We start from the raw sequence: 22911 nt of genomic DNA, 5'->3' as shown, positions 1-22911 counted from the left end.
AAGTTGAAGATGAATTTGTTATTGAAATTGAATTGTGCGATGTATTTGTGAATTTTGATGTCATAGTCTGTTCGGTGACCTCTACAGAACCATCGGGCACAATTGTTTCACTCCGCAAGTTAAATTCTGAACTTTTAAAGTCATATTCAGATCCGAATAAACTCTGAGATCCTACCAACTCTTTCAGAGATTCATTAATTGAGATTCAGTGACCAGCTTTCCGATAACGCCTAAAAAATTTAGAAAAATTGTTTCCAACAACGAAGAAAACTCCCAGCAATTCAAGTTCTTAATAAGGTGTAAAAATACACCTGATGTGTACGCAAAGTATCGGAAAATATTGATCCATCCCGACGCGCAGGCTCTCTAAAATCTCGATTTTCCCGTACAACAATAATCATGATGATAATAAAACATCATACGTCGTGTTCAAGAACCGCGATAGTTCAGTCCTTGCTCTTCAACGGCAATGGAAAGAATGGGATTGTTGAAGAAGGTCAGTGACTGCATAAAAATATGTTTGCCGTGTACCTGTAAATTATATACCTCAACCCACAGACTGATAGTAAATAACATGTAGAAAGGAAAGAACTGTGGCAAATGTTGATAGAAAATTAAAATAAATAAAATATTTACAGAGAATGGTATACCCGGTGCAATTGGAGCTCGATAAAATGTCCTGCGATAAACATTCTTCGATAGGGTCTTCCTGGTGTGATAATCAGGATATCGAATCATTCCCGTTGTGCAATCGAAGGGAGAACAGCTCCAGGGATGACGGAATAACAGAGGGGTTTGCAAACTCTGGTACAGAATTATCCGTCTGAATTCTTGGAGTCAGACAATTCTGAAAAAAAAAAAAAATTATAAATACAAACGGATAGAAGGGTTGGCAAATATTTGTTTTATTCCTGCAGGAGCAGTTGATCCTCCAGACTCAGAGATTTTGAATCCATCGGGAACAATATCGCGACCAGAAATGATTAAAAAAAATTCAGAGGACGTTGATTCCTTTAACGGGGATTCTGAGACGGAAATTCAGGCCTCGCCGAAAATATTATGCAACACGGGAAGTGGTTATACGTCAGTATAATAATAACCCTGGTGTTGTTGCTTAGCTTTAAACCTTTTCTTTTTTGATTCCGATTTTTATTATTTCAGCGTTCATTCCAACGGTCAGCTTTTCATCCAGGAAAGAATGCAACATTTGGTACGTGCTTTTACAGAACGTGCACAAAGAATTCGAAGGCGTCTCGATTTTCCGCCAACACCTTCGACGGCTAGCAGCGAGCAGGGTGAGCGGTTCCCTCGGGATAATGCGCTCATACGATTATTATCATAATATCGATTTCAAACAGATATATGAATATAATACCCATCCTTTCTATGAAATTTTATCCAACCGCAGGAGACAACTGTAACTGTACAGACGCTGGCGTAAGAACACAAAAAACTATTCACGATACCGAAGCTGGATGGACAAAGTCCGCCCTCGGGCAAAACAGGAGCAGATGGTACATGCTGAAGAACATCAATTGGAACCGATCTATAGATCCCCAAAGTAGGTTCAATTGCAGAGGACTGCAAAGGGGTTCGAGTAGTGTATGGAAACTTGATATCCTAGGGCAATTAAATATAGGAATATTATTGAAATTTTCGATAATTGCAGGCTACGCCTACATATACTGGCTTCTTCTCGTGACGCTATGTTTCACTTACAATTGCTGTGTAATCCCGTTGAGAAGTACATTTCCTTACCAAACAATCAGTAATGCTAGAAAATGGATGGTCTGCGATTATTTGGCGGACATCATCTACCTTGTAGATATCGTTTTTGTCAGACCAAGAGTAATGTTTCTAGAAGATGGATTTTGGGTGAAGGATCCCGGACTCACGAGGAAGAATTACATGAGAAAATGGCAGTTCAAAGTATGTTAAACAAATAGTTTAACTTCGCTAAAAAACTTGTGAGCTCCCGTGAGCTTAGAATCTGCACTTCGTCCTTGAACAAGTTTAGAATGATTATTTTTTTTTTTTACATGAACAAATATCATTTTCGATTCCAGATTCTTATGATAAAAAAATAAATAAATAATCGATCGAGTCTTGATTCACAGATGGATATTTTGTCGTTGATTCCTCTGGACTTGCTTTACTTTGCATATGGATATTGCCAAGCTCTTCTGAGGATTCCTAGATTTTTCAAGGTATAATGTATTCATAGATCATGTCCAAAGTTGCTAGAATATCTCACGAATTCAGATGAGAAGCAGAATTATATTCATAATGCACCGCAGGTTCAGACATTTTGGGAGTTGTATAATTGCATGGATAGCGTTCTTTCCAATCCTCACGTTGTACGGATAGCTCGGACCTTATCCTACATGCTGTATTTAATCCACATAAACGCTTGCGCTTATTACGCTTTTTCTGCTTGGGAAGGCCTCGGCAGCAATGGATGGGTCTTCAATGGGGTTGGAAACGCGTGAGTGAGTTTCCATTAAACTCCGCACTTCAAATCATGCAAAATGAATAAATCATCTTCCGCGATCTCGTCATTTACAATCATCGTTATCAAATGTATAGAAATAACGTTGTACTACGATAACGCATCTAAATCAATATCGTTATTTATATATTTTTCAGTTACATCCGTTGTTTTTATTTTGCAACGAAAACAGCGACTTCGATTGGAAAAAATCCTAAGCCAGAAAACGAGTACGAATACATGTTCATGACGGCTAGTTGGCTGATGGGCGTTTTTGTCTTTGCTCTGTTAATCGGGCAGGTAATTAAAATAATATCTGAATAATTCCCTATCCCATTAAAATGATTCAAAATTGAATTGCAATATTTAACGTAGATTCGAGACATAATAACGACGGCTACTTACTCGAGAACGGAATACCGGAAGCTGGTTGACGAGACTCTTGAATATATGAGAAGATTGAACCTCCCTGGTGAATTACAAGAGAGGGTGAAACTCTGGTTCACTTTTACTTGGGAGCAGCAACACACCCTTGGTACGTTCCTGTAAATAACAATATTGATAAAATAAATGAATATAAGAATTTTTAAGTATTGCGATAATTTTTCAGACGAGGGACGAATCTTGGACTCTCTTCCGATTAAAATGAAAACTGACGTGGCCATAAACGTCCACATCCAGACCCTAAGCAAAGTCCAACTGTTCCACGATTGCGACGAAGCTCTCCTTCGCGAACTGGTACTGAAACTTCGCCCCGTAATTTTTCTACCCGGTGATATAATCTGTCGAAAGGTGCGTGGCTGGCTGATCGAGCAGGATATGATTTCGCTATTCTGGTTACCGATAATCGAACCAGTTTTTATCCTTGGAAAAAAAATCCTCAGGGGGAAGTCGGCAAGGAGATGTACATAGTGAAAACTGGGGGCGTACAGGTCATCGGGGGACCCTCGGGAACCGAAGTTCTGGCGACGTTAACGGAAGGATCGGTTTTCGGGGAAATAAGTTTGCTAGCGTTAAACGGTGGGAATCGTCGAACGGCAGACGTCAGATCGCACGGTTTTTCAAACCTCTTCGTTCTCAGTAAATCGGATCTAAACGAGGCCATAGCGCACTATCCGGATGCGCAGGAGATACTGAAAAAAAAAGCAAGGTTCGAATAATCATTTCTCAATCATTGCTAGGTCATTATCCGACGATTTTCTGTCGAACTTTATCTCATGGGATGTCTCAAGGTCTTTGATGAGAAAAAACGCAGCGCGTGAAAAACCGTTACGAGATGTAGAGTCCGAGGTAATAAAACTGGGGAAAGAAACTCAACCGGAAATGCCACGGTTGATCCAAACCGTCCTGGAGGTAAAAAGATGGAATATTTAGTTAACGCTCTGATTGTCCCGCGGTGTTCCCCGATCTCGGAATAAAATTACTTTGCCTCTGCAAAGGTCGTGTCCGAGGAATCCATGACGGCAAAACTTTTAAAATACGGTAATTCTCAGCGGAGAATGAAACAGCGAGAAAATTTGGGCGACGATGACCGAAATTGTGGGGAAATTCCGTTACCACGGGGCATCTGCAGAGAGCGACGATCACCTCGGGTTACTTTGAATTCTGGACTTTTCATCCCAGCGTACCTCAGAGTTGTACCGGTAAAATTAATCCATCGATTTTTGGCGAACCGTTGTGGCGGAAATGAAACGATTATTACATATTCCAGGGGAAATTTGACAACGAAAATCTGCAGTCTCTGAGGAGAAAATCAAGCGGAAAATTATCGAGACCTCCCAGAATAGCACCGATTGCCTCGTCGAGGCCTACGACGATCGCTACTTGCTTCAAGGGAAGCATCAATGTTAAAGTAAACAACAACACCAGCATGTTTTGCCATGAGAGAAGAGTTAAGAAAACGACCTCCGAACCGTGCCTTGGAATAAATGACATAAATACGTTTCAGTGCATGGTTGTTGTGCACCGGGAAATGCATTGATCGAGAAATCTATACAGTAATTGATCGTGTATATTTTGATGAGTAATAAAAATTAAGAACGCCGATACCTGACGAATTTTTCAATTATTTATCCATACGAATGATTTTAATTCTTGATCTCAAGATCGAGAAAAAATGAAAGACTGTAGAAAAGTAAGACTTCCAATAAAAAAAAGTTAAAGTAACGAAATTTTCAAAAAATTGAGCAGTTTGTACAGAAGAGATTACCTTTTTAATTTGCTAAGTTACTATCTTCAATGAGATCGGAATGCTTCGATGATAGCTAGTCATTAACTTTCCTCTTGTGTATAATTAGCGATTATGTCACTATCTCAGAGGTTGACAATGAGCCCCGGGAAAAGTCTTAGTAGCTGGGTAAATGGGGACACCAAAATTTGAGGAAGAATAAAAATATTGTTTTTCACTGGACGAAACTCTGGAATTATAAATATTGTGAGGAATCGTTGGGAATTTGCATCATGCACCAAACCGTTGCAACTGAAAGTACAGTGAGTAAACCAGGCGAATAATATTTTTAATTTTCCATAGTCACATACGCGGTTATCTATACACGTACGAAATGATTGTGAAAGTGTATTCGAAATTTGGAAAGCTAAATATGACAATCGGTCCCAAAATTAACCAATCCACGTGATTCCCCTACAGGCTTAAATGAGCGGTGGTCCCGAGGGCGCGTCAATTGTTAGTATATAAAAGACATCCTCACTTTGAAATTCAACAGAAGTCAATCGCCACCGAAATCAGGATGATCTCAACAATTTTGAAGGTGAGAATTCGATAGAGAAAATTGAACAAGTTTGCGGAAAATCAATTACTCTTAAATCCGATGTTATCACACGATCTGAATTATACATTTCCTATTCTTTCGCCATTTTCAGACTACGATCCTCGCCGTTCTCTTGGCAGGAGTCCTGAGCGAGGATATCGCACAGGAATTACCTGTGCCCACCGAACCCGCGCTGACGGAAGCTGCTGCGATTGCAGAGGTCTCCGAAGAACCCAAGCCAATCCTGGAAAACACCCTGCAAATCTTGGAGCAACCCCTCCGAATTCTGGAGGAACCCCTGAAAATCTCCGAGGAACCCGAACAAATCCCTGCGGAATTACTCTTCGAAGATATCGACGGAGTAAAGGTTCCCATTGAGCCGAGAGCGCGGGCAAGATTCCTGGAAAAACTTAGATTAGAACAGGAAGCAGCGAACGCAGTCTACACATTCGCTTCCTCAATTGTCGATGGAATAATGGACAACAATCAAAACAGAACCGAAACTAGAGACGGTCTCAATCTGAAGGGATCTTACTCTTACAGCGATGGTTATTTCCGGCGTACTGTAAATTACGTTGCTGGAACCGGCGGATTCAGAGTTGTCTCGTAAGTAAAAAATATTCCGAACAATTGTACATGCGCGCGAATGTCGATTGATTCATCTTCGTTATCTCTGATCGTTCATTATTTTTTTTTTTTTGCCTCCAGTGAAGTCGTTGAGGAACTTGGCGATGGTCCGAAACTCAATCCCTTGGGTCGCGCAGACGTTAGAACTTATATTTCCGGACAGGGTCTCGAGTACAGCATCACCAAAGATGACATCCGCGGAACCCACAAGAATAAGGAATCAATTGCTGAATTAGAAAAGATTGCGTTGGAGACTGTGCAGGCCTAAGGCACGCGAGAATTTCGATTCACGTATTCCATAATTTTTTCACACTTTCATGGAATAATAAAAACTATTTGAATCAAAGTAGTGTAACTAGTTTTCCATTTTTTATTCCTTCCTACCGAGTCTGTTGGTTCCCGTTCCCCTCGACAAAGTTATGACCAGTTTCTGTAGCGTGACCCTATCAATTCGTCATATGCAGCAGACTGTTTTTTAATATAAATATGATATTATAGAATATGTATATAGTCGAGCTACCGCTTATAGATGTACCGCGCTTCTACAATACCTAAATTTGTTCGATAATAATTCCGCCGATATTAAAGAATTCAAAACACGCAAGGGTCTTCCACGGGGGCTCGTTCATTCCCTCAGCTGTTTATCGATTAATAATTATATCGAAATAATAGCTCGGTATGCCTAGAAGACGTAATTCAGTTCAAATATGTCTCAGTTTTATTCCTTGCACCACCCTTAAAAGACGGCTTATACAATGCTCTGTCCCTAAGGAATCGTCCCAGGGGAAGAAGACGAACAACCCGAGAAGCCGAGAAGAAAAGGGGGGAGAAAAGTTAACGAAAAGTTTTATCACGCCGCAGAAAAGGTGAGTGAAGCGCGTTACAAAAATTCGAAAATTGAAAGCACTGTACAAAAAAGCACTCGCCTCAGTCCAGGAGATAATTTCGAAAATCTGGAAACTGGAATCCAAGAAAATGAATCAATGAACAATTATGAAAATAATTTTTGTTTGTCCGATAAACAGAACATGAAAAGTGCGAGGACCGGATCCCATGAGTTTTCAGGAAGATGAAAATTCGAAATATTGAAAATCCTCAGAACTCTTTGTCTTGGGGGAAATGAGACAGGTACGATAATAATAATATTGAGAATCTCGTGACCGCGTGATGAGTCAGCGGTTAATTAACGGGTATGATACAAGGTTTATTAGACTGCACGCAAAGTGAATTACCTTTCGGAGTATTTATATGTGTACCATTGTATGCATGTGCGGTGTGTGTATTATATGTTGTGTGTCGATGAAAATAAAAGCTTGTATTATATCCAGTTAAGGTTTACATCCTATAGGGATAATAAATGTTTCTGAAACGGGGATATATCTGAACTGCAATTAGTAATTTGTAAGCATTATCTGCAGCAGCTGGCACCGCCTGTCTCGGTTAAATAATATAATAGCGTCCTCGAAGAAACACTGCTCGCCATGGTATAATAATTCTGATATTGAAAAGAAAAGGAAGCGAAGCTCACATTCTCCTGAGAATCGCTAAACGGTCTGGATAAGAGACCCGGTTTGATTTCAAGAATTCATCCCCCTCAAAAAAATAAATAAAATAAAATAAAATAGATATATTCGGATTAATTACGAAGTTGAATCGAATTTTTACAGAGTGAATTCCCTGCACCCTCTCGCAGCGTGATGTGGATCTGCTCCAGTTGTTGGAGGAGGTGAAAGGATATCCTAGGGGAGAGATTAAATGGCGCCGCGTACCAATAATCCATCGGGAAATTCTGGTAATTCAAAAGGGAATCAAGCAAAGATTATAAAACCATCTGCGGTTACGGTAGAAACAAAACTTCACGTCGACGAAGCTGCGGGACATTTGAAAAATGGGAACTACAATAAAGCTTTGTATTCATACAACCAGGTTGGTGCACTACTGTATACTATACTATTTTGTTTATAGTCTGTCGAAAAATAATCAAAAACCGATTTGTCACTCGTCTTGAGAAGCCACAGGTGCGAAATGCACACGAAACTCACCTCGTACAAGTATAGGGATACGATGATGTTGTGACATGATGTATATATTATTTTTTTTTTGTCTACTCGTATCAAACGAATTCCCGAAGATATCCCATCTCAACTTCCGGGAATTCGAGAAATCTGCACGCGACGTGTATCGCAGGATATGGTATACATATGTAATAAAAAGCATCGTGTTCCGATGCGATTTGGTTTGAATTAAAAAGAAAAATAAGTTCGGCACGCAGCTGTACATCGAAAATCGTATAGGTATAAGAGTCACGTGGTGCCATGCAGGGGATGATTCTGAAATAGGTAAAAACCTATGTGTGTACGATAACAATAATATAAGAATATGACGCATTGTTGACTGAGTTTCCAAGGAAACGAGCCACCTTCGGTGTCGATATGCACACGTATCAGATTTTTACCTTTCGGTTTACGTGACGCATCCCCAGAAGAAACGCGTAGACGGTAAACGGATTTTATAAAGTCGCCTAATCACTAACGTAAAAATATGGCTGAGGATAGATTACCGGATGTTATCGCTGGCGAACTCGCGTCTGCAGATATGGCGAGTGCTCAGGCAACAGAAATCCTCAATCCAACGTTGCAATCGAACGATTTCCTCCTGAGTTTTGTACGGGTCGGTCTTGAGGAGAGCGTCGATCGTGGAGGCGCAAATGGAAATCGCAGAGGAAAATACGGTGGTGGTAGGCAAACGACCAAGCGAGATGGAAGGACAGCTACTCTGGGTGATTCTTCAACGATCGGAACTTCGGCCACGATAGACACCCTGTCGGAATTGAAAAATGATCAGAACGAAGGACACGGAAAGAGCGGTGATAAAAGGAAAAAACGAAAAAGCGGTGCCCGTGGGATGAAAACTAACTTGCTGGATACTGAGATGAGCGCGCAAAAATCTAAGAAGAAAAAAAGACGAAAAAATTGCGGACTTAGGAGGCAGGAGGAGGTTTACACGGATAAGGATCGTGCCGCTGCTGTTAACATGGGAAGCAGAGATATAAAACAATCCCTCAAAATGAAAAGGCAACAAGATAGGTGCCGGGCACTACAAATCCCGGAGGAAGCCGAACCTGGAGCAATGTTAGCTCTTGCGGCGCGCGAAATGCGATCCGGAGACGTTGAAATCGCCGTTAATTTTGTTAATAAGGTTCTGAGGAACATAGATTCTGATAATCGAATAAATTTCGTACCACGGATGTATCTGGTGTTGATATTGAATTTGCAAAAATTTATCTCATTTCAGGCGCTCGAACTCAGTCCGGAAGATAGAAACGCGCTCATAGCGAGAAGCAAGTGTTACCTTCTTCTTGGGGAGCCCCAAAAGGCTCTACAGGATGCCGAGGCTGCTCTCCAGGAAAATTCAAAGGAACCAAGCAACGCCAGGGCGATGTATTACAAGGCAGAGGCGCTCTATCATCTTGGAGATTTTGAACTCAGCCTCGTTTATTATTACAGAGGTATGAGGATTCGCTCCGAATTTGACGGGTTCAGACTCGGCGTTCAAAAAGCACAAGAAGCCATCCAGAATATAATCGGGGGTTCGTATTTGACCTGCAATAAACAAGTTCCCGTTTTGTTACAGAAATTTCGAGAAAATTAGTCGCAATATCTTTACCTTTGATCGCAGATAAATCTCCTCCCATACCTGTATCTCTTTTGGCTGGAAAAAATGTCTCTACGGAGGAACATGAGCCCTCAAATGATGAGACGGACTCTTTAAATATCAAACGGAGTGACACTGAACCCAAGGACCCACCAAAGGAAAAGAAGAATGTGACCAGAAGGCGCCGATCCGAGACTCCGGAGAAGCAGAAAAGCAGCACTGCTCATCAACGACTTCTGGGACAGTTGGAAGTCGACAAAAAGTACCTTCAGAACTTGCTAAAACATCCAGGTGAATAGGTGACGATGATTACATAATTTCAGTTTATCTCGTTTCATTGTTTTTATAATTGGTGCAACGCCGCTCATGCATAAAATTCGTTTCAATTATGATTCATTTGTTCGATTATAAATTTAGCGATGTCTTCCGCGTTACGGGATCTTGATTTATCTGATTCAGAATCATGCGTGGGTTACGTTTTCGGAGTATCGGGGCCAGTCGTTACGGCGGAAAAAATGTTAGGAGCTGCAATGTACGAATTAGTGCGTGTCGGTCACTCAAAATTGATAGGAGAGATAATTCGTCTCGATCGGGACACGGCAACGGTCCAGGTTTATGAAGAAACAAGCGGTTTGACGGTCGGGGATCCCGTTTTGCGTACCAAGAGTCCTCTTTGCGTAGAACTGGGTCCTGGTATTCTTGGAAGTATTTTTGACGGGATCGAACGACCGTTGAAAGATATCCACGACTTAACAGGCTCGATTTACATACCAAAGGGTATAGCTGTTCCTGCGTTATCCAGGAGTATAAAGTGGGACTTCATGCCCGTTAAAATTCGACCAGGAAGTCATCTTGCCGGGGGTGATCTCTTCGGTATTGTGGATGAAAATAGTTTAGTCAGACACAAGCTGCTTGTCCATCCAAAGGCTATGGGAACGATTACCTACATCGCTCCGGAAGGAAGCTATACCGTTGACGATGTTATACTTGAAACAGAATTTGATGGGGAAATAAAAAAGCATACCATGCTCCAGCTTTGGCCTGTCCGGACGCCAAGACCATACACCGAAAAGCTCAATGCCAATCATCCACTTCTCACCGGTCAAAGGGTCCTCGATGCTCTTTTTCCCTGTGTCCAAGGAGGAACCACAGCGATCCCGGGTGCGTTTGGATGTGGAAAAACTGTCATTTCGCAGTCACTGTCGAAATACTCTAATTCCGACGTCATAGTGTATGTGGGGTGCGGGGAACGAGGCAACGAGATGTCAGAAGTGTGTAAATTGTTATAAAAATTTTCACCTCACGTAAATCAATCTCTTCTTCTGCAGGTCCTTAGGGACTTTCCAGAACTTTCGGTAGAAGTCGAAGGTGCCACAGAATCAATTATGAAGAGGACGACCCTTGTAGCAAACACATCCAACATGCCAGTCGCAGCCCGAGAAGCTTCAATTTACACGGGAATAACAATAGCCGAGTATTTCAGGGATATGGGATACAATGTATCAATGATGGCAGACTCAACGTCCCGGTGGGCTGAAGCCCTTAGAGAAATATCGGGGAGATTAGCCGAAATGCCTGCTGACTCTGGATACCCAGCTTATCTGGGTGCGCGACTTGCAAGTTTTTATGAACGTGCAGGGAGAGTTCAATGCCTGGGAAATCCTGAACGGGAAGGTTCCGTCAGTGTTGTTGGGGCAGTTTCACCGCCTGGAGGAGATTTTTCTGACCCAGTTACCAGCGCTACTCTTGGGATTGTTCAAGTTTTTTGGGGGCTCGATAAGAAACTTGCACAGCGAAAGCATTTTCCTGCCATAAATTGGCTCCTTTCATACAGCAAGAATCTTAGAGCGTTGGATGAATTCTACGAAGAGAATTTTCCAGAGGTTGTCAGTCTTAGAGCTAGGGCTAATCAGGTCCTTCAGGAGGAACAGGAACTCAGCGAGATAGTCCAGCTTGTCGGAAAGGGTTCACTAGCCGAAGGGGATAAGGTCACTCTTGAGGTTGCAAGGATCTTGAAGGAGGATTTTCTACAGCAGAATAGTTATTCGGTCTATGACCGTTTTTGTCCGTTTTACAAGACGGTTGGGATGTTGAAAAATATTATTGGGTTTTATGAACTGGCAAAAGCAGCTGTTGAATATAGCCCACAAGACACACACCTTGCGCACAGGATAACTTGGGATATCATAAAGGAATCAATGCGAGACTTACTTTACAGGATCGCTTCCATGAAATTTCAGGACCCTGGAAACTCCGGAGAAGATGAAATACGCGCTGAGTTTGATAGGATCCATGATGACATGCAACAGGCATTCAAAAACCTCGAAGAATATTAAAGAATAGATCAAATGTATGAACTGTGGCGATATTTCGTGTTATTTAGGTTCTAATTACCTCATTCTTTAACATTTTTTCAGACATAAAAGCACCGCACCAAGCCTCGGCAGATCACATCGCTACATACGCGGAAGAAGGAATCGCGTTTTTGAAAAGCCGACAGGAATTCTGGCGGCAACAACGCGCTACTTCGTCACTTTAAACGGTTCATCGGAGGCACTGATCGGAACCTAAAAGTTCAAACCAAAGTTCAAAAGTTGACCTACAGTCGACCTCTAACGTTTATTCGATGAACTATTTTTGCCATCAGGAGCGCACAAATTTTTTTTTAAATAATTTCAAATAGGTACGCGGGATAGGACCTGGAACAAAAACGTGAATTTAATAGGGTAGATCATTTCGTGCTTTGTGAACGATAAAATAATTTATTACGATTCAAATACCGCATACTGCGCGGTTTTTGTATACATTATTTAATTCCTTCGCGTTGCATCATAGTTGCGGTTGGTATAACGATAACCGAAATTTATTGCTGCTCGCCCGACGTGATAAGGTCATGAAGATTTTTCCATATCTCCCTTGTCTTACAGGTATTTACACGATATAATAAGTGAAATATTATAGTATAAACAGTATAATAACTCGACTATACCATACGAACTAGCCACCTGATGTTACAATAATCTGTAATAATAATTATATCCTTTACCGAAGTGCAAAGAAGCATTTAATGATGAATTCGTGTCATCGACTTTTTATTTAGTTTCACCTCGATTATTCTTGATAATTAATTTTATTTACGACTAAGCAATATCAACGACGTATGCCTCTAATATTCACAACCTTACGAATTAAATAGTAACAACGATACGACGAACTATGTGTAGTGCGGATAATAACGTCAGTGTATAAGATAAAAGTAATTAAGTAGGTGGGTGTGTGGGTAGCTAATTTAAGTCCTGGTCTACCCTACAAACTACCGTTAACGATGAAAAGTTAGTTAATTGTATCTATCACAATTGATTTTCAGAGTTTATCATATAGAAATATAATTTTAGGGATAATTATGATGAATTTTAGCAGTGATTTCGATCACCCGTAAAATATGAAAGTTTTACTTTTCTGTTGTTGGAATTAAAATTAAATATTTTTATTATCGGCTCAGATTTTCCAACGGACATATTTATCCATCTCGTTATCACGTATCCATATTCCAAAGATTGATAACCGTGACAATTCCCAATATTTTACATCTCTAAACCGCTATATTTACGAGTATAACTATTACCTGGATATGTCGATCATGTAAAGGCTAGTAGTTTATCGATAGCTCACCTATGTATCTATTATATTGGTCCGATGTTTTGTTAATTAGTTAAAATCCTTTCTGACTAACTGTATCTTGCAAATTAATTTAATGGTAGCCGACCAATCGATCTACGAATCCGTCATGCTAATACTAATTCTAATACTATACTAGTGTATGAAATATGCAGCGGAGCTTTTTTTGCAGTTAAAAATTTCATCACCTCAGACAATATTGTTTTATGTACATCTGTTAATTCACATACTTGGAAATTTGGAATGTCCATACCTGCTGGTTCACAGTCATTCGTTACAAAATACGCTCTGGACTGAGCCCTACGAGTTTTATTTGTACTTGTCATTTCAAGCTATTTCAATAATATTAACACCCAGCCAACATATGATCTACTAAATTTGAATTTGCCACGCACATACGTATATTTTTAAAACCTAAAGTTACCTTACATAAAACTACTTACACTCAAGAACACGTCGCGTTCTATTGCACGATTATTTTTAATACTTGACAGTTTCACAGCTCAACTGGGCACGCTCTTTCATTGACAGTTATAAAACTTCAGCAATAAAGTCCTGCGAACGAATAGGCAATAAATCTGACCATCGAATAGCTAATAAGTGTGCCGTATCGGAATGTATCGAGATCTCCAACAAAACCAATCTTTAAATAAATTATCCGAGTGCGCAGGACGGATTTTCTGTTCCTAGTTTGCTCGGGCTGAACAAGCTCACAACTTTGTATGTTTTACGCTGTCAGTCCAGTAATTCTGTATGGTCATAGCCTCGAGAGAATTGAGGAAGGAGTCGTTATCCAAGCTGTACATCTCCTCCGAATTATCCTGTAAAATATCCAAGTAATTTAATTAATCATCAATGGTCAGCCATTAATATTTCTTACCCGAATCGTTGAGTCATCGATGTACCCCGAGCTGTCCGGATTACTGCATTTGTCACTGTTCAGCGTTTGTGGTGGATTCAAATATCGCCTCCTACAATTAACGATACTTGCATTGTTGGTGAAGTTTAATATTTAAATATTTTTTTCAGGACTATTTTTTTCCTTCATTACCTGTACATAACAAATCCAAAGCTTGCCATTGTTCCGATTAAAATTAGAGTTGCCAAACAGCTGCCAGTGACAGCAGCTATGTCAACGGCAGAGTTAGTCACGTTTCCAAAGTTTTCTGGCGGTTTTTCCTGCCTCCGTTGTTCTTGCTGCTTACCCTGATCTTCTTGATAGTCTCCGGCAAAGGCGCTTCTTGCCCGACTTAATCTCGGAGATTCGCTTATTTCTGTAAATATTATTAGATATAAAATTGTGTTAGAAAAAAGTAAAAATTCGTTTGAACCTTATGGGCCGTTGATGAACATTATTTGAGAATGAGCAGCAAACCTTGCAGGATGGATGCTGCGGTAGCCTCGAGCCTTGTTTCAGCAAATTCTTGCTTCAGAGGTTCTACTTCCTCAACCTTGCCATTCAATTTCTCATTTACATTAGTGGAAGGAATAAATTTAGTTCTGTTCAAGACCAGCTTAAGCCTAGTTGGTAAGACAGCCTCGTTCAGTGGTAATACAGCGAGGTCTGCCTCACTGACCTTCTCAACTTCTACCTCTGAAGAATTTTTGCTCATCTTAAGCCCCTCACGTTCTCCGTTCGACTTTCCATCAATGATTTTTATCGTTCTCGCAGTTTTATTAGCTGCTAATATCCATGTCACTTTGCTGTCCTTTTTTATTACAGATGAAGCTCTGTTAACAGAAGATCTATTTGCGTGATCAATATATAAGGCAGGTCGTGTATCATTGGAATCCTGGGGCCCGGAATCAGTTAATACTGATATTTCATCCTTCTTATCATCTCTCGTGGTGTTCCAATTCTTCGGTGAAACCTCAGACTTCTCAGTTACCGCAGCAGAAGTACTACTCTGCACCGTCGATGAGGGTGGTAAAGGATTTTCAATCGCTTTGACAGTGCGAAGATTTTGGTTTTTAGGAGACGCAGAAGGCAAGGAAGACAAAGGGGAAGGGGAAGTGGAATGCCGAGGAGTTGTCTGCAGAAATCTTTCTGTCAGTATCAATGTCGGCCCAAGTTCAGCTGACGTAGAGGGTAAGGGAATCCCCGTAACAGCTAAAATCCATTATTTGGTCATATCAGATTCATCAATAATTAATGGTAATTGTTAAAAATAATTACAGTTCATCTTACTTACCAGTGATTGATAGAGTAACCCAAAACCAATGCATCCACCAGTGGAGGGTCATCGCGTCATGTGAATAGCAGGAGGACCTGCGATTCAGATTAATGGAATTCGGGTTTTTTCCTCCCTCTAATTCAATTGGGTTAAGTTATGATAAGTGACGCGTGCATGAATCTATCATTTATGAATCCATAGTATCATAACTAGGCCGCAAAACTTGATTCAGAGCATGTAAATATGTAAGTATCTAGAAATATATGTGTAGGAAAATATAAATAATACCTGTAGTTGCAGTTCCCTATGCTACAGATGAAACTGTGTCGGCGAGAAGCCAAATGAATGAGAAATGAGATTGTGTAGGTGGATAGGTATGTATACCAAGCTCAGATAAATAAATGTCTCGTTACCATTTAACAGGAACTATTATTATTAGTACCAGTATTGGACGTTTTTGCAGAGTGTAATTTCCGACTGACGTGAATGACAAGCTAATGAGAAACACACAGCACTGTAACTGCAGTAAAATCAATGGAGACAGGTTGTTGAATCATTTCACATTCTTGATCTTATTTATTTAAAGAAAGTTTAAATACATAACTATAAATAAATAAATTCTATAAGGAAATAACCTTACACAGCATAAAATGACATTACACAACAATGAATATCAAGATTCTGATATCGCAGGAATTATCAATGAATCATATCATACCTCCATACTGAAATGAATAGCAATCTCGAAATTTTTTTTATACCCGCTAATTATACTTATAGATATCAGTCCGGATATGGTCATGCTCTTGTAAGCCAGAAAATCAACGGGGCGAAACGCTTCCTCAAGGATGTAGTGAGATTGTACATAAGATGTATGACTATGAAAACATTACCTGAATTACAGGAGTTCCTGACTGCTAACAAGCGCGTGATTCATGAAAAAATGAATCATTAATATCGCCTGGATAACCGGAAGAATCATATATTTATAGAAAAGAGATAAGCACTTGTGTTGGGTAGGCGTAAATATGAAAGTGTGTCATAAAGGCGTACAAAATAACCAACACACACATCACAAATACATGTAATCTGTTCATTCCTGTGCAATTAGCATCCAAATAAAGAATACTAATTGACGTATGTTAGTATCTGACTGTAAACTTAGCAAGAGGAAAAAATATCAGAAAAAATAAAGACACTGGTAATTTTATTCCAATGAGTCTATGAGTATTTGAAAATTGAAATCTTTTGATCACTAATCAGACTCATTATCTTTTGTGCAACATGAAATTATTTGCATACACATTGTTGTTGATGTTATTATTACGATCACCATTGCAAGGCTTATCATTGCCCTCATCAAGTATTGTGTCACAGTTTTGTTTTGGCTTAAATCGCATAGCGCCTACCTAATGAGGTATACTGGCGTAACAATTGTAGTTACCGATGAATATTTTTAATGACAATAAAATTTGACAAACATATTTGACTACAGATAATAGCAGACTTTGAAAAACCGTATAAACATGAACCTAGGTGCTGTCACTAGTAAAATCTACGTAGATAACAGAAAAATTTCAATACATGGGATTTTAAATGAATGCATGAAAATTTTTCAAATGATAAAGGGACTTTTAAAACAGGAGCGTTCTAGATACGATTTGGAGAACGACGAGCTGACTAACAATGAGAGATTCTTCAAACTTACCAATCTTGTCGAGTATTGTTAGGTGTTCGGTGTCCTTCGCCAACGTTATGACGTTTGATTAACAATTTCACATGCTCACTTGGCTGAGATCTGAGGCCCTGAATTATACGTGAAAATGGAAAAAAGAAAGCTGCTGCGAAACGTCACTTGGATAACCGTCACTGCCATTTTGGTATCTACTCTTCGGAATTTACAAACGTGAACTAACGTAAACCAACAAAGGGTGCTCGGAATCGAACTACTAACAGCTTCTTTCCTTCTTCCTCCCTTCCCTTACCAACAGGAACGGGTTGTAGTGGGCTGCCACCATACTTGCTGCCACTGCTGAGCGCTGATGTTGAAGGTAATTGCTTACACAATGCTTGCACGAGATGGCAACGCTACGAGCACATGTTATTTTGACTGAAGATTTTGACAGCACTCATTCAGCAGTCCGAATATTACTTTCCAAATCAGTTCTCTAGTAACTAAATAAACTTTAAAAATTTTCCAGGATCTTAAGCTACAATTTGATAAATATTGCTACTCGAGTATTATAACAAACTACAAGGCGACTGATTATTGTTTGAAAAATGACAGCTATGGAACCACCTGTGGAATTTGCTTTTCCATTTCCTGCATATCAAATTCAAAAAGATTTTATGAAAGAGTTGTACATGTGTCTTGAGAATGGTGATCTAGGTATATTTGAGAGTCCCACTGGAACTGGCAAGTCTCTTTCAATCATCTGCGGAGCTGTTAAATGGCTTCTAGACCATGAAGACCATAAAAAGAACGACTTAATTGTAAAAATAGCAGCATTGGATACCAAGTTACGAGAAATGGATGAAAAACAGACCACAGATTGGTTCAGCATTCAAACTGACCAACTAAAAATTAGAAATGAGAAACAACTATTACAGAATCAGCTTGATCTGATACTAAAGAATGAGGAAAAAATGTCAAAAATCAAACAGAAGATAGTAGGTGATGCTAAAAAAGTATTTCACAAATCAAAAGCTGTCCGACCAGACTCCATAGATCTGGATTCAAATAACAGAGAAGATGAAAAAGATCACGACGATGATGATCTAATTTTAGAGGATCTTTCAGATGATTCTGACGAATCGGATGAGGAAACCGATCAATATCAGAATACCAAGATTTATTATTGTTCTAGAACACATACTCAGTTATCTCAATTTATTGGAGAATTGAAGCAAAGCCCTTACAGTAGTAACGTTCGATTGGTACCTCTTGCTTCCAGGATGAGCTACTGCATAAATAAAAATGTCAAACGATTGAAACACTCGAATCTAATAAATGAAAAGTGCCTGCAGTTACAGCGTAAAAAGTCCACAGCCAAAGATGAAAAGAGTCTTAAAAAATCTAAGGTAACTACCAGCTGCCCTTTTTTACCTGGAAATCAAGAAGCACTGAAGACCCAGATTTTGGGTGCAATAAAAGATGTTGAAGATGTATCTCGAATTGCACAAGAATTAAACACTTGCGCTTATTATTCGTCAAGAAATAGTGTGGAAGATGGTCAAGTTATTATTTTGCCGTACAATTCAATCTTGCATAAAAGTACACGTCTGAGCCTGGGAATTAATCTTAAAGGAAATGTACTGATAATAGATGAAGCACATAATTTATTAGATGCCATAGAAAGAATGCATAGTGCAGAAATCACAGGAAGGAATCTTCTACACTCAATTAATCAACTGACCCAGTATCAAAATAGGTGAGAGCATAATGATTTTTAGTAATTTTTTTTTATTTCAGTTCTCACAGAGTTTTACTATTCGACAGGTTTGAGTCTCGGTTTTCTCCTATGAATCTGCTTTCCATAAATCAATTGAGCTTTTGTCTGAAGAAATTGATTCACTTTCTCGGTGGAACTAGCAAGTCCAATCCTCAGGATAAGATCGCTGAAAAATCATCGAGGTTGTATACATTAGAAGAGTTTGAAACAGCAGCTGAAATAGACACGATAAACTTGTTTAAGTTGATCGACTTTGTGAAAAATTCAAAACTATGTTTCAAACTTCAGAAATACATGGATAAAGCAGGGAACGTTGTAATGATCCATAATAATAAAACACATAAATCAGGACTGAAAGATTTTCTAAACACTCTTCAAGGAAAGCAATCTGAAGTTGTAGAAATTCCATTGATTGTGAAGGATGATAAAAAATCAGCGGAGAGTCAATCCAGCTCTCTCATGGCTGTGATAAATTTCTTGGAATGCTTGAAAAATAATTGTTCTGACGGACGAGTCTTTCTACTTCCCGCATCCACGATAGGTCAAGCTGGGCTGAAGTTTGTGCTTCTGAATCCTGCAGCTCACTTCATAGATATAGGTTTGTGACTTTATTCTGAAATGTAAAGTCCTGATAGACATAGTTTATAATTAGAGAATTTTTAACAGTTACAGATGCAAGGGCAGTTGTCCTAGCTGGTGGGACAATGGAACCTATATCTGAATTTAAGGATCAATTATTTGCGAGTGCAGGTGCAGATCCTAAGAGGATTCGTACATTTACTTGTGGTCATGTTGTGTCAAAAGATAATATTTTGGCCACTGTGTTGACTCGAGGGCCTAGTGGAACGGATTTGGAATTCAACTACCAAAATCGAGATAATAAAAAAATTGTAAGTCGCTGAACTAAAATACTAATACATGTTGAACTAAATTACCAATCTTTTTTTCAGTTAGATGAGGTTGGTCGCATATTATCCAACCTTTGCAACATTGCGCCAGGTGGAATGGTCGTATTTTTACCATCTTACAAATATGAAATAACAGTCCACGAGCATCTCGAGGCGTCAGGAATCCTGAAAAAATTATCCATGAAGAAACGTATCTTTAGAGAGCCAAAACTCACGTCAGAAGTAAGTGAATAACCCGAAGCATCAGATTGAACAATTGCAATGTTGGACTTTGTTACAGGTAGAAAAAACACTCGAAGATTACACTAAGTCTGTGAATAATCCTCAGCATCCGCGGAACGGCTCTTTGTTATTCAGTGTTATCGGTGTGTGCCATTACAATAATAGAATCGTGATAGAATAATTGGTTAAAAGTAAAATCTAAAAAAAATTCTTCGATCAACAATTGATGGATTGCGTTTTTCTTGTTGCAGGAGGAAAGCTGAGCGAAGGATTAAATTTTTCTGACAACCTAGGCCGTTGTATTGTAGTAATAGGTATGCCATATCCGAACATAAAATCGCCGGAGCTACAGGAAAAAATTAAATTTCTAAACGAGAATATGGTACGTAATTCGTTTCACGAAATTTCGACTGATTCCAGTCACTCCCGCGCTGTGATACAAATTTTTTTCCAGGCCCCGAACGCTGGTAGTTTATTCTACGAGAATTTATGTATGAAAGCAGTCAACCAGTGTATCGGAAGAGCCATACGTCACATCAACGACTACGCTGCTGTCGTTTTACTCGACAAACGTTACACTCATAAGTCAAATTCATTACCAACGTGGTTACAAAATTCATTAGTCATCACAGATTCATTTCCAAACACGATTCGGAACATGGCCAAATTCTTTGCAGATAGAAAAAAAAGTAATTCCGTATGATAACGTTATTGAGGGTTGAATCTTGTGAATTGGGATTATGCGCCGATATTTAAAAAGACGGCAATCATAGTTAAAATCCAAGCCGCTTGCAGCGCTGAATTCTAGCGGGTTGAGTTCAAGTTTTGAATATCGTATAAAACTGGTTCTCCCACTGAAATATCTTGGAGATTTATGTTACAAGTTTGATCAAGGCGTATTCTACACTTCGAAGCAGATCCCAATAGACCTCTCTGTGTTTCGACTCACGCAAACAAAATAATCATAAATGTCGAACCGCAAATACAAAAATAATTTGATTTCTATGTTCACTCCGGTATTTTGAATAAAAAATGAATGTGAGTAAATCGTTAATTAATTGCCAAAACAGATTCGAAAAATATAGTTTAAGACCACGACTTGGCCATAGAGCCAAAAAAACAACAACTTTACCCGGCAAAGAAAAAGGGTGCGTGGTGGTGGGTAAAAACAACGATAATAATGTTGCTTCTGAATTATCAACGTCTGTATCGAACGCTAAACAAAAACCTGCAACTGCATCATTGAGTAAGTACAGAAGAAAAACAGCAAACGCTAGAGAACGTTCAAGAATGCGTGAAATAAATTTGGCTTTCGAAACATTAAGGAAGGCCGTACCGTCTTACATGCCTCAATTAATTTTCTCAGTAAGTTGACTCAGTTGTTTTCACACTTTTCCTATCTAACGAAATGTGGGGATTTTAGTGGTCTCGTATAGAAGTATGGAAGATATCCTACAGCAAATATCAGTCATTTAATTCATAACGTAATGCCTGTTCTGTAAAAAATAAATGATTTTTTTTGTTCCAATTTGTTCTATAATTTATTTACAATGAGACATGGAATTCGGCAAGCGGACCTTAATTTTTTTAAATAAAAGACACTTTATTAGGAAAATTGCGCATCCACTCAAATTTTTTATCCATTAAAATCCTCATATACACCTGGTTAATTCAATTAAATGGTAAGCAATTATTGAGAACGTACTTTTTCATTCAGGGAGATGGATCTAATGAAAAATTGACAAAAATATCGACTCTGCGATTAGCTATGAAGTATATAAAGGGACTTACAGAATTATTGCACAAAGATAATGGAGCTTATAGTAATGACGACTGCAGTAACGATGATATGATGGAGTCCCATTCGATTATTTTTCGTGACACTGATACCTGCACACTTACAGCATTAAACACATCTACCTGTGATCACCTGAATTCACCTAATTATGGGAACGTAAGAGTATATGTATTATGTTACGGATGTTCGAGTATTTCTAATTAACTATTTGGGTGATGGTAGGATTACTTCATGCTTTCAGGATGGCGGTAGTGACGGGGAGAGTTTGCATTCAGGACACATAATGACATCGGATAATGTAATTGATATTTCTATAGAAACATTTTCACAAGCCGATGTGAATTTTGATTTTTCTGAGAATTTTTTCAATCCAGAACTGGGTTAATACTCATTGAAATATGTTTCACTTCGTAATTTGATACTGGAATAGAATAGAGACAAAAAACAATGCGCTTGATACGATTTATTGAATAGTCTGTATTATTGTGTTAATAAAATAATTATGAAATCATTATTCAGTAATTGAAATTGTAAATAGTTGTAATGTAATTGAATATAATATCTCATCGCCTTAATAAGGAGAATGTTATTATACAACTGTGTGTGAATGGAACAGGCCAAAACGCCCACTTATTGAACGAGATTCAGCTAACACATATTCTTTATTTTTTATCTATAGTACATTCCTGAGGAAGAAATTTGATTGTCAGGTTGAAATTTCTTCTACATTAAAGAAACTTAGTATATATCATACCTAGTTTGTAATAACTCTGAGTGAATGGAAGTATAGCTACACAAGATTTGCTCACAATCAGTCTACAACCATAAAAGGCATGTAGGACGCAGTCCTGTATCGCAGATACAGTCCTCATACTAGGTATATATATGTATTTTAATTACACAACCAATAAGCAACTATTTATTGACAGACAATCGCTTTTGATAAACTCACCACAGGAAAAAAAATTGTTATTTGAAATATAGATTTGGAATTTTTTATACCGACTTACCGCACAATACGTCAGTACTTTACGGGTCTTCTTTACTATTTGTTATAACTTTGCATTCGGTATATGAAATTTGTCATATTTTGAACTACCACGGTTATGGTACTCGTTAAATGCCCGGGGCTCACCGTAACA

General features: G+C 38.9%; 7 protein-coding genes and 1 long non-coding RNA gene across 10 annotated transcripts; 6 read left to right on the top strand and 2 right to left on the bottom strand.

The window, feature by feature from the left end:
• Positions 1–354: 354 nt before the first annotated feature.
• LOC105685452 (cyclic nucleotide-gated cation channel beta-3) lies at positions 355–4536 on the top strand. Its single transcript, XM_020852147.2, has 15 exons — positions 355–496; positions 639–807; positions 918–1083; positions 1162–1295; positions 1409–1561; positions 1670–1929; positions 2118–2207; positions 2298–2485; positions 2647–2788; positions 2864–3023; positions 3099–3280; positions 3373–3638; positions 3721–3841; positions 3928–4131; positions 4200–4536. The coding sequence occupies exons 1-15, from the start codon at positions 470–472 to the stop codon at positions 4467–4469; spliced, it is 2532 nt and encodes an 843-aa protein (XP_020707806.2). The 5' UTR covers positions 355–469; the 3' UTR covers positions 4470–4536.
• On the bottom strand, positions 2895–9683 carry LOC125500148. Its single transcript, XR_007277356.1, has 4 exons — positions 9550–9683; positions 9235–9485; positions 8444–8703; positions 2895–3031 (listed from the first exon to the last, which is right to left on the bottom strand). It is a non-coding gene; the product is annotated as an uncharacterized LOC125500148 (long non-coding RNA).
• On the top strand, positions 4830–6175 carry LOC125500146. The gene is made up of 4 exons (XM_048651603.1): positions 4830–4978; positions 5136–5256; positions 5369–5862; positions 5965–6175. Exons 2-4 carry the CDS (start codon positions 5236–5238, stop codon positions 6149–6151), a joined length of 702 nt encoding a protein of 233 aa, XP_048507560.1. The 5' UTR covers positions 4830–4978; positions 5136–5235; the 3' UTR covers positions 6152–6175.
• On the top strand, positions 7839–13037 carry LOC105685293. Its single transcript, XM_025746208.2, has 4 exons — positions 7839–9081; positions 9178–9472; positions 9562–9828; positions 11955–13037. The coding sequence occupies exons 1-4, from the start codon at positions 8425–8427 to the stop codon at positions 12074–12076; spliced, it is 1341 nt and encodes a 446-aa protein (XP_025601993.2). The 5' UTR covers positions 7839–8424; the 3' UTR covers positions 12077–13037.
• On the top strand, positions 9835–11948 carry LOC112694841 (V-type proton ATPase catalytic subunit A-like). The gene is made up of 2 exons (XM_025746209.2): positions 9835–10808; positions 10866–11948. Exons 1-2 carry the CDS (start codon positions 9957–9959, stop codon positions 11871–11873), a joined length of 1860 nt encoding a protein of 619 aa, XP_025601994.2. The 5' UTR covers positions 9835–9956; the 3' UTR covers positions 11874–11948.
• Positions 12280–17407, bottom strand: LOC105685616. Its single transcript, XM_048651804.1, has 7 exons — positions 17375–17407; positions 17098–17234; positions 15408–15484; positions 14591–15325; positions 14267–14489; positions 14096–14186; positions 12280–14036 (listed from the first exon to the last, which is right to left on the bottom strand). The coding sequence occupies exons 1-7, from the start codon at positions 17405–17407 to the stop codon at positions 13926–13928; spliced, it is 1407 nt and encodes a 468-aa protein (XP_048507761.1). The 3' UTR covers positions 12280–13925.
• Positions 17087–21826, top strand: LOC105685322 (ATP-dependent DNA helicase DDX11). Of its 3 annotated transcripts, none has more exons than XM_048651596.1 (8): positions 17087–17440; positions 17591–18820; positions 18889–19439; positions 19508–19731; positions 19792–19971; positions 20030–20114; positions 20223–21009; positions 21689–21826. In XM_048651596.1, exons 2-7 carry the CDS (start codon positions 17670–17672, stop codon positions 20672–20674), a joined length of 2643 nt encoding a protein of 880 aa, XP_048507553.1. In that variant the 5' UTR covers positions 17087–17440; positions 17591–17669; the 3' UTR covers positions 20675–21009; positions 21689–21826. The 3 variants fall into 3 exon arrangements, with proteins under 3 accessions (XP_048507553.1, XP_012254721.2, XP_048507552.1); XM_012399298.3 differs by lacking the exon at positions 17087–17440 and having other exon boundaries at positions 17471–18820; positions 20223–20353; positions 20426–21009; XM_048651595.1 differs by lacking the exon at positions 17087–17440 and having other exon boundaries at positions 17471–18820.
• LOC105685323 lies at positions 21262–22154 on the top strand. Its single transcript, XM_020852013.2, has 3 exons — positions 21262–21336; positions 21689–21925; positions 22011–22154. The coding sequence occupies exons 1-3, from the start codon at positions 21262–21264 to the stop codon at positions 22152–22154; spliced, it is 456 nt and encodes a 151-aa protein (XP_020707672.2).
• Positions 22155–22911: the final 757 nt, after the last annotated feature.

Source organism: Athalia rosae, chromosome 3, assembly GCF_917208135.1.
Source record: "Athalia rosae chromosome 3, iyAthRosa1.1, whole genome shotgun sequence".
Classification (NCBI taxonomy): domain Eukaryota; kingdom Metazoa; phylum Arthropoda; class Insecta; order Hymenoptera; family Athaliidae; genus Athalia; species Athalia rosae.
This window is presented reverse-complemented; position numbering and strand designations above follow the sequence as displayed.

Excerpts from the sequence above, each read along its gene's own strand:
- LOC105685452 (XM_020852147.2), top strand. The coding sequence starts at position 470 with ATGGAAAGAATGGGATTGTTGAAGAAG. Across the intron at positions 1,562-1,669 it reads CCGATCTATAGATCCCCAAA|GCTACGCCTACATATACTGG; the intron begins GTAGGTTCAATT and ends CGATAATTGCAG. Across the intron at positions 3,639-3,720 it reads ATACTGAAAAAAAAAGCAAG|GTCTTTGATGAGAAAAAACG; the intron begins GTTCGAATAATC and ends GGATGTCTCAAG.
- LOC105685323 (XM_020852013.2), top strand. The coding sequence starts at position 21,262 with ATGCGTGAAATAAATTTGGCTTTCGAAACATTAAGGAAGGCCGTACCG. Across the intron at positions 21,337-21,688 it reads TGCCTCAATTAATTTTCTCA|GGAGATGGATCTAATGAAAA; the intron begins GTAAGTTGACTC and ends TTTTTCATTCAG. Across the intron at positions 21,926-22,010 it reads ATTCACCTAATTATGGGAAC|GATGGCGGTAGTGACGGGGA; the intron begins GTAAGAGTATAT and ends TCATGCTTTCAG.
- LOC112694841 (XM_025746209.2), top strand. The coding sequence starts at position 9,957 with ATGTCTTCCGCGTTACGGGATCTTGATTTATCTGATTCAGAATCATGC. Across the intron at positions 10,809-10,865 it reads GAGGCAACGAGATGTCAGAA|GTCCTTAGGGACTTTCCAGA; the intron begins GTGTGTAAATTG and ends CTTCTTCTGCAG.
- LOC125500146 (XM_048651603.1), top strand. The coding sequence starts at position 5,236 with ATGATCTCAACAATTTTGAAG. Across the intron at positions 5,257-5,368 it reads TGATCTCAACAATTTTGAAG|ACTACGATCCTCGCCGTTCT; the intron begins GTGAGAATTCGA and ends CGCCATTTTCAG. Across the intron at positions 5,863-5,964 it reads GGCGGATTCAGAGTTGTCTC|TGAAGTCGTTGAGGAACTTG; the intron begins GTAAGTAAAAAA and ends TTTTGCCTCCAG.
- LOC105685293 (XM_025746208.2), top strand. The coding sequence starts at position 8,425 with ATGGCTGAGGATAGATTACCGGATGTTATCGCTGGCGAACTCGCGTCT. Across the intron at positions 9,082-9,177 it reads CCGTTAATTTTGTTAATAAG|GCGCTCGAACTCAGTCCGGA; the intron begins GTTCTGAGGAAC and ends ATCTCATTTCAG. Across the intron at positions 9,473-9,561 it reads CATCCAGAATATAATCGGGG|ATAAATCTCCTCCCATACCT; the intron begins GTTCGTATTTGA and ends CTTTGATCGCAG.
- LOC105685616 (XM_048651804.1), bottom strand. The coding sequence starts at position 17,407 with ATGGTGGCAGCCCACTACAACCCGTTCCTGTTG. Across the intron at positions 15,485-17,097 it reads AACAATACTCGACAAGATTG|GTCCTCCTGCTATTCACATG; the intron begins GTAAGTTTGAAG and ends TCTGAATCGCAG. Across the intron at positions 14,037-14,095 it reads TCGATGACTCAACGATTCGG|GATAATTCGGAGGAGATGTA; the intron begins GTAAGAAATATT and ends GATATTTTACAG.
- LOC105685322 (XM_048651596.1), top strand. The coding sequence starts at position 17,670 with ATGACAGCTATGGAACCACCTGTGGAATTTGCTTTTCCATTTCCTGCA. Across the intron at positions 19,440-19,507 it reads AGCTCACTTCATAGATATAG|TTACAGATGCAAGGGCAGTT; the intron begins GTTTGTGACTTT and ends AATTTTTAACAG. Across the intron at positions 19,972-20,029 it reads AGCCAAAACTCACGTCAGAA|GTAGAAAAAACACTCGAAGA; the intron begins GTAAGTGAATAA and ends ACTTTGTTACAG.